At 56.1% G+C, this 9431-nt stretch overlaps 1 protein-coding gene across 1 annotated transcript in view; it reads left to right on the top strand.

Annotated features, from left to right (window-relative positions):
* Positions 1–518: 518 nt before the first annotated feature.
* Positions 519–9431, top strand: part of SEC24D (SEC24 homolog D, COPII coat complex component) — a 52571-nt gene continuing 43658 nt past the window's right edge. The window contains exons 1-5 of the mRNA XM_081092660.1: positions 519–658; positions 1813–2064; positions 2348–2475; positions 6188–6299; positions 8426–8553. Of these exons, the coding sequence (XP_080948786.1) occupies positions 643–658; positions 1813–2064; positions 2348–2475; positions 6188–6299; positions 8426–8553 (636 nt within the window). The 5' untranslated portion in view covers positions 519–642. The remainder of the gene's footprint in view (positions 659–1812; positions 2065–2347; positions 2476–6187; positions 6300–8425; positions 8554–9431) is intronic.

Below are 9431 nucleotides of genomic sequence, written 5' to 3'. Positions count from 1 at the left end.
GCCTCCGCTCCCTCATCCCCCTGTTCGCCAGGTGGCGTGAGGGGTGGCTGAACCGTGGGAGGGTGCCATGCACTGCCCGGCTCCACACGTGGGAGCCGCTGTCAGTGCCACATCCACTGGTGGAGACCGCTGCCTCTGTGGCTTCCGGTCCTGTGGCCCCGGCCACTGGTGACAGCTGCAACCTGGAACCCGCCTGTGGTCCCCGGCCAAGCGCCTGCCCACCTTGCCCCTCCCCCACATTCACCTGCTTCCACGTGAACTGTGGATGGAGGTCGGATGGGGTGAGACCTGCAAAGGTCAGGGAAGCCCCGTGTGCAGGCTCAGCCCCGGGGTGACCAGGGCGCTGCTGCATGACTCCCTCTGAGCTCAGCTCCAGAGCATGGATGCTCAGCGCAGACACGCCATTCCCTGGTGCCCACGGGGGGCGCCGTTCATTTTAGTTATTGGTGTTTGTTGCATGTCACGTGCTGTGAAGCTCTATGGTCTAATTCAACATCCTCTTTCTCTCCTAGATTCCCAGGCCCTCCACCTGCCAGCAGTGCGCCACCCTCCTATGCCCCTTATCCACCCGCGACACAGTCATCGTATCCGAGTCCACCGCCCCCAGCATCCGTGTCCCAGCTGGGCCGCCAGCTCGACACCATGCACATCAGCTACGGTAACCGTGCCCCGGCCGCTCCCGGCCGTCGGCGTCGGGAGCGCGTGAACGAGAAAGGGTTCTCTCTTTTCAAAATGCACGCAGCCCGGGTGCAGCCCAACTCGCATTTCGACATTTTTATATTACTCATCTGTACTGTGAATGGCTGTCATTAATTTCCCCCTGACCATGCTGCCATTTATTTTAAGGTAATTGAAGGACCCTCAGATTACCTTACGTTCAATACACAACAGGAAACAAAACATACTGGTGTCACAGATAAGCCTTAGGACGGTGGAATTGCTTTAGGAAGCATGAGGGCAGCTCAGCCTCGCGTGTGTACGGGCCTCACAGGAGAGAGGTTCCACGAGCCCTGGGGTCTGCGCTGGGTCCCGGGAGAGGGCCAGGCGCCGCGGGCGGCAGACAGCAGAGGGAGGCAGCAGGCCGGTGCGGGGACTCGCCCGCGGGTGCCGGTGCTCAGGGCGGAGGGCCTGGCTGCCGAGATAACAGCACAGCCAGCCCCTTATCTTCGCGAAGCATGTTTCCATTGCGTAGAGTCAGTGTGTCAGGATTATCATGGAAAACCTCAGGATATTTCTAATCTCTCACTGATTGCAAAATGGGCCCGTCTCCAGGGAAGCACTCAGTGCACACACTCGGGAAAGGGAGGCTGATCTGGCTGGACAGCCGTTTCCAGTATGATTGGGAGGGTGTGAGTGGCCCGTCGCCCTCCCTGCTCTTTCCTACCCGGTCCTGCATCCACTGGTCAGGACAAGCACAGGGTGCAGGTCACTGGCTGTGTGGGCGGCCTCCCTAACGCCTGCCTCGTAACAACGGTGCGTCCGCACGTCTCCTGTGTGACTGTCTCGGTGCCGCACCAGGTGCCATTCCTTAATGAATGGCGTATGTCACACAAAATTCCTGCACCTGCGTTGAAACTTAGTCTACTCATTTCCTCACTGAAATGATGGGTGCTGTCTTCCCCTTTAACAATGTCCCCGTGTGAGATGCCCCCGTGACATCGGTGTCGCTTTCTGAATGCAGGGCTCCTCTTGTGGCCGCAAAGGAAGTGGATTTGTAGGGGTGCTTCCTGGCTTCACGTCAGGACAGTGTCCGTGTGTCAGTGGCGGGTCACATGGAAATGCCGTGTTGGGTGACTGGTCTTCTTCCCGCAGGTTCCGGCATGGCTCCCCCCGGCCAGGGGCCCCCGGGCTCCCTGTCCGCACCCTCGGGCCAGGGTCCTCCGCCACCTCTGCAGCCGTCCATTTTGCAGCCTGGGTCTCAGGTTCTCCCCCCACCGCCCACCACACTGAACGGCCTGGGTGCACCGCCCATGCCTCCGCCCGGCCCAGCGCCTCCGAATGCCCAGCTGCAGCCCCCGCCTCTTCCAGGACAGACCCTGGGCAGTGGATACCCCCCGCAGCAGGGTAAGGCGGGCAGGACCCGGGCAGGGCCTGGGTGATCGGGGGGCCACCCTTCCTGGGAAACCAGCTTTGTTCCTGTTCCCGGGCCCCCAGCACCAGTTTGACGGGAGGGAGCTTTTGGAACAGCATGGCCGCTGAAAAGCAGGGGCTCCGGGGTGGTCCCGCGCTCCCTGCCTGTGTGGAGGCGAGGGGTGCAGCGCGCCTGACCTGCCAGCAGGACTTTGCCCATGGGCCCCACCTCTGGATTTGGGTTCTAGCCATTTCTTTGTAAAATTTTTCCAAACAGGCAACTATGGCCCCCAGATGCCGGGCGCACAGCTGGCGTACCCCGGAGGCTTCCCCGGAGGGCCTGCGCAGATGGCGGGCCCGCCCCCGCCCCAGAGGAAGCTGGATCCTGACGCCGTGCCCAGCCCAGTAAGCGCCCTCTCGCTCCTCAGTCTCCCTCACGAAGGGCCACTCTGTGCTCCTCGTTCCAGACCCTCTCCAGTGTGTGGGCATCTCCCGTCCCTGCGGGGGGAGGGGGGGACAGCGTGACCATGCAGGGAAGGCTCCCTTCCTGTGTGGGGGGCAGAGGGGTCATGCTCAATGGGCTGTCCGTGAGAGAAGCAGCCCGTGTAGGTTCTTCCTTGATATTCTATGAACTTACAGTACCTACTGATGTTTTTATCATATTGGCAGTATTTATTATGGTCAATGAGCCATTAGTAGTAAGAGTGTATCCTGTATAAACATGCTATTTAAATAACTACGGGGCCCTTTTTAATAAGAGAAAGATCCCCATGGAGAGTGAAAGCATATTGTAGTTTGCATATTTTAAAAAAAATTATTTTTGAACTGAAGAACTTATATACATATATGCATAACCCATGGACACAGACAATAGTGTGGTGAAGGCCTGGGGGCGGGGGGGGGGCGGGTGTGGGATGGAGGGGACCAATGGGGAAAGAAAAGGGGGACATATGTAATACTTTCAACAACAAAGATAAATTTTTAAAATGATTGAATATAGACTTAGAGCTATAACAATTCTTTTCCATCCAGAGGAGGATTGTATCAGTCAGCTTTCACTAAGTTACTCTGTGTAACAAATATCCTCCCCGCGCCCCCCCCCCCCCAGCTCTGCTTACAACTGCAGGGATTTGCTGTCACCTAAATGGCCTGCAGGCTGCAGCAGCTGCAGTTTGGCCCCTGCCCTAGTTCCAGAATCCAGGGTGAGGGGTCAGCCCATTGGGGGGTGTTATTTTACCGCAAAGGGAGAAAAGCAAGAGAACTGTGAGGGGTACAGCAGCTCGTAGAGTTTCCAGTCCCACGTGTGCCCCAGGACGGCCCTCAGCGTCAGCTGGGAGCTGCAAGCCATCATGCTCAGCTGCACCCAGACCCCTGAAGCCAGACCCGGGGCGGGGTCTGTGCTCGCTGGCTCCCCGTATTCTCTGGCGGTTGGGAAGCAGCCCCTCAGCGGTTCCTCTCTAGGCTGTAAATGAGGCTGCGGATAGTCCTGGCCAAGACCTTTCCCTGAACCCAGATTCCAACCCCTCTTCTAGCTCCTCGGCCACAACACTTGATTCCCTTTCTCACACGCCTCACGTTTAGCCCTTCGGCTGCCTCCCTTGGTCCTGGTCCTGTCCTGGTCCCCTGATGTCCTGCTGCTCCCTCCCCGCTGGCTCACGGGCAGAGCCTCCTGTGGGCCGGGGCTGCAGGTGGACATTCCCGTGCTGGTGGAATGAATGAGTGAACATTGGCAACAAAAGCAAGAGCAGTATGTGCTGTGATTCATCCTGACATTAAAATACAAACAGGAAAATCAGTCCAGTGGTATTTGTGCCCTAAAAGCAATAAAACAGCCCTGGCCGGTTTGGCTCAGTGGACAGAGCGTCGGCCTGCGGATTGAAGGGTCCCGGGTTCGATTCCAGTCAAGGACATATGCCCAGGTTGCGGACTCGATCCCCAGTGGGACGCGTGCAGGAGGCAGCCGATGAATGATTCTCTCTCGTCATTGATGTTTCTATCTCTCTCTCCCTCTCCCTTCCTCTCTGAAATCGATAAAAATATATTTATATAAAAAAAGCAATAAAACAGCAATGCCAGGTGTTTATGCTCCTATCACCATAGAAGCATGCTTTTGCCACTAACTCCATCCACTGACCGCCTGCTGCACAGCCGTCTGAGCTAGTGCCCCCACCCACAGCCCCAACGGTGCCCGTGTCCAGCCCGAAGCGAGGCCTGGTCGCCTCCTCAGGACTCCCCTCTCCTCTGTGTCTGCAGGGGGCTCTCAGACCCGCGTTCTGCCCCTGCCCCCAGGTCACATCCCTGCCCTTGGCAGCCCCGAGATACACCTCCGAGCTCCCCGATCCTGTTCACTTCTCCCAGAGAACCCCCCTCTCTCCTGGTTCTGTGTTATGACCCTGAGCACGGGTCAGGCGGATAGTGTGGGAGCGGTTCCCGAAGAGGCACCTCCGCGCGCCCAGGGGGTTTGGCTTTGTCGGGAGTCCCTGCCCCAAATCGAAGCCGGGAAGCCAGGCACACCAGAACCTCTGTTGACGTTTCTGGTAACAGTCTTATCTCCAGTGTATGTATGTATGAGCACATACACGCAAGGTCAGTTTAAAAAGCGATCATATGTTTTAAAATGACTGGAACTGGTACAGTATTTCTTACTCTCTTTGTCGTGTCCCAGCCAGTATGCAGATGAGTTTAGAAATGTCATTACCATGCCCGACACCCTTTCTTTGGAGCCAGTGCTTGTAAATTGCAAATGGCTAATTTAAAAACAAACTTTTTGGAAAGAATCTATTTGGTTCTTAGTAGACTAAGAACCATCTACTAGTATGTTCAATATGTAGATGATCATGATTTCTACTTCACTGTCATATTTGACACTTCCTTGGTGAGACCATTACAGTAAATGTTGATAATGTAAAATCTATTCCAGTTTTGAATGAAGCAGATTATTGTGGAGCTATAGGAACTGTGCCTGGAATATGGAATGTGATTAGTGTTTTGAGTACCCTGTTTGCTTCCTGTGTCTGCCCGTGCTGGCTTGAGTCTCATCTGTGTTCCACAGTAATTCTGTTTGGAGCATTTTCTATATCTTTAATTTAATTAGAATCCCAGTCCTGTGACTTGAAGGGGAGAGACAGGAAGTGTAGACTTACAGGCAGGCGGAACTGGTGTCTGGTGTCTGGTGTCTGGTGTGCCTTCAGACCCCTGGGTCAGCGCCAGCCAGCCTGGAGGGGGAAGCGGGGTGGGTGGACGGGGCACCATTTCAGAGTTTGAGGGAAGACAGTTTATTATTGTGAGTAATTTCTTTAGGAACATAAACAACGATGTATTTTCCAAAGCCTTGCACTTCAGTTTGACACTTGCCTCGTTTCTCCGGTTTCCTCCTTTCTCTCCCCTCTTGTCTCACCCGGGTCTCGTGTATCCCATGAAGAAAGGAGGCGGCAGGGAGCAGAGAGAGGAAAAGAATCCTTAGGGTTCCCTCTTGTTTGTCTGGTCCACACAACAGCCCCTGCTCGTTGTTGTCAGCCCAAAGCAAATACAACAGAAAGACGATGGTTGTCCCTCAGTTTTTCATCATGAAATGTTTTCTTAGAGGAATTTCTGATGTTTCCAAACGAAGCGACACAATTTAGGGACTTGTGTTCCCTTCTGACTTGTGCCCTGTGGGAACCCCACCCAGGACACTGTTTGTCTCACGTCTCAGGGAGCAGGGGAGAGGGGGCCAGAGGGTGCTGAAGACCAAGGGGGATTTGAGGAGGAACTTAAGGCTTGTTTGGGTTGTATGTTGTAAATCCTTTCGTCTACACTCATTTTTAGCCTTCTAGACTTTAATTGCAAAAATTATTTTCTTTAAAAAGTTATTTTCAATTTATTTTCCTACCAGATTTTTAAAAAATGTTTATCTATGTCCCAGTGAACAAATTGAATAAAAATAAAGTTCTCTGGAGGGTTGGGTCAGAGCTCAGAGCATTGAGAACAGAGTTTGGAAGCTGCTGGTCTCACACTGTGAGAGTCAGCATGGGCGGGGCGTACGGCGTGGTGGTCGCTAAGGAGAATTTGCTCGGCAGTGAGGGGCGAGCATGTGGAGAGGACATGACTGACTTGCTCTTGCTGTCTTCTTGATCAGATCCAGGTGATTGAGAACGACCGGGCCACCAGAGGGGGGCAGGTGTATGCCACCAGCACCAGAGGCCAGGTCCCGCCCCTGGTCACCACGGACTGCGTGGTGCAAGATCAAGGTATGGACTCGCAACCGTAGTTCTGATTGAGGTTTTACAATTTTCACAGCAGTCTTATTATTTTTTAAAATATATTTTTATTTATTTCAGAAAGGAAGGGAGAGAGAGAAACATCAATGATGAGAGAGAATCATGGATCGGCTGCCTCCTGCACGCCCCACACTAGGGATTGATCCTGCAACCCAGGCGTGTGCCCTAACTGGGAATCGAACCGTGACCTCCTGGTTCACAGGTCGACGCTCAACCCCTGAGCCACACTGGCCGGGCTCGCAGCATGATTTTTAAGCGCGTGCACGGATCCCTTCAGTCGCGCCTTCACTGATGGGACGTTTATACAGGCGATTCTGTGAAGACCCGTCCGCATCTGCAGAGCCTGAGAGGGGACAGGGCTCTGTGGTCTGGCCACGTCACTCTGTGCGTGTGACCCACGTTGGTACTCACATTCCAGCCTCAGTTTCCCCTGCAACGCTGTGCTTACCGCAGGGTCCCCGTGAGAAGGAGGCCACACAGACAGATCAGGAGCACAGCACCAGTCACCCAAGCACGGAGGTGGGGCTGTCAGCGCGGTCTCGCTCCGGGTGAGGGCAGGGCACCATCGCAGTCTCGGAGGGCTCTGTACGCTCGCCCACGGTGTATTCGCTCGGGCCCTCCTTTGTCACCTTCCTCACTGCACGGACCTGCAGGGCGGCGTGGGCAGAGCGTAGGGCACTGACGCTGGAGATGTCGCGGTGCGTTCCCGCCAGCCGCGCCTTTACAGCAGCTCCTTTAAGATTCTGGGGCTGTGCTCCCTCTGGTCAGCGAGGCGAGGAGCGCCGAGCTGTCACTGCCTGCCATGTCTGCTGTCAGTCCCCCCGGCAGCCTGGGCGGGCTGGTCCTCCCAGGAGCAGAGTGTCCTGTTGTTGATGGCAGTGACAGTGCACCCTGATGAGGTCGGACACTCCGATGACGATATGCTGCTTGGATGGGTCACCTACTCAGCCCCGGAAGTATAGCGTCCGTGTGTGAGCAGCATTTTGTGTCCTCTCAGGGTTGTGGAGCCAGCCAGGGTCCAGGTGGGGGTCTCCCCTCCTCCAGGTCTATCCTCCGAGCTGTCCTCAGCGCTGTCCAGGCAGCAGCTGGGACAGAGGGGCTTCGTGGGAGCCTCCCACGCCTCACACACCTTTATGCCTCACACACCTGCACACTTGCACTCCTTGCACACCTGCACACCTCGCACACCTGCACACTTTCACTCCTTGCACACCTGCACACCTCGCACACCTCACACCTCCTTGCACACCTGCACACGAACCCAGGCTCCTCTCGCCTCTGTGCCTCAGCATCACCCACCCTCGGTAAGAAATGAGAACTGACAGCTGCCCCAGGTGCCGGCCTGGGAACCCCTTGCCTCCTCGGAGGCTTTTCGCTGGTACTTTTCCCTGAGGCCCCTCGGCGACCATTTAAAACGCAGGCGCCGTCCTTAGCCAGGTGGCACCCCCACAGCACTTCCCGCCTTCCGAGGCCACGACCGCTCTGTGGGGTGAACATCGTCTGTGTCCTCCTCGGGCCCACCACGCAGCGCATGTCTGAGAGCGGCGCTCTCTTCACCACAGTCTATTACAGACTTAGTCATCATTTAATTTCAAATTTTATTTTAGGAAAGTTATTCTAGAGATTCAAAGTATTTGTCATGCCATGAAATAAATAGAATTGGTCAGGAAACATAATGTATATGAAAAATAGATTGAAGTGCTTTAAAACACATTTCTATCACCAGTAGAATTTTCATTTCTAGATTTGATTTTTAGTTTAAAACTATCATAATCAAATGGAGTCGTATTGAGGAAGTGTCACCAGATGCTCAGCGCTCTGCAGCAGGGGAGCGGCTGGAAGGTGGGAGGGTGCTGCTCTGTGCTCTGTGCCTTTGCTCTCAGCGCCCTGGGGTCTGCCATCAGTGTGGGAACAGCAGTGAGAACCCCCTGTCTGCTGAGGGTGGTGGTGTGCGAGCAGCCGCAGTGCCCCTAGAGGCTGGATGGTGGAATTGCACAGTCCTCCTGGCACGCAGGCCATGTCTTACCCAGAAGCCCCTCCATGTGCTCACGTCCCGGTTTCAGAGCTGACCTTCCGTGTGCCTCTCACTCTTTCAGGCAACGCCAGTCCTCGCTACATCCGCTGCACGACCTACTGCTTCCCGTGCACGGCAGACATGGCCAAGCAGGCCCAGATCCCCCTGGCCGCCGTCATCACGCCCTTCGCCACAGTGCCTTCCAACGAGGTAAGGGTGAGGGAGCAGCCGTGCAGCCACCTGCGCGTCCCGACGTTCTGCCTGTAGCGCTGTCTTCTTACGTAGCATCTTGTATTGGAAACAGAAACTGGAACATGTGTAGTGCAAAAACACGTCGCCACTCAACCCGCTGCTCGTTAGGAAAACACACAGCTGACAGGCTGCGTTGCGGGCATCCTGCATGCCAAGCACGGGTGGCCGGTCGCTTTCTGGCCTGTTGGGTCGGTGCACGTGAGCCCCACGCCCGCCCGTGAGGCCCTTAGTCCCCAGCGCAGGGCCGCTCCCTGGGGTTCTGGGGAGGAGATAGCAGAGCCCAAGGCCCTGTCTGACTGCACCTGCTCACCAGCCCCTGGGCCAGACGCCCAGCAGTGCTGCCCAGTCCGCGAGATTGGGAGGCAGGAGCACCTGCATCTGCATGCTTCCCCTCGGAAGGGTGTCCTGAGTGCATGGGCAAGCGGGGGAAGCACCAAGGGGGCTATTTAAAGTTCCGATTCTAGGGCGCTGCTGGTGGGCCTGTGGTCCGCACGCCACCCTCCACGCCGCCATTCCTCCTGCCGTGCCCCGGTGGACACCCACCCGCACACAGAGGCACAGGCCCTGGAGCAGAGCTGGTGGGGGTCTGGGGGCAGAACAGCCGTACTTCCGGCTGGAGCAGTGCTCCCCTCAGCCAGGCTGAACCCAGGTTCCTTTTGCTGCGCTAAAGGCAGGAGCCTCAGATTCTCTCCCCAATTTAAACCTCCGCTGGCCGGAATGGTCCTTGGAGGCCGGCTGGGCTAACGTGCCGGCAGCAGCCCCTGAGCAAGGGGCGGAGCATCTGCGAGAGAGAAGGTTCGTACCTGTCTCGGGCAGGCCAGCTGCGGGGGTGTGTG

Source organism: Myotis nattereri, assembly GCF_964212035.1.
Source record: "Myotis nattereri genome assembly, chromosome: 5".
NCBI classification, from domain to species: Eukaryota; Metazoa; Chordata; class Mammalia; order Chiroptera; family Vespertilionidae; genus Myotis; species Myotis nattereri.
This window is presented reverse-complemented; position numbering and strand designations above follow the sequence as displayed.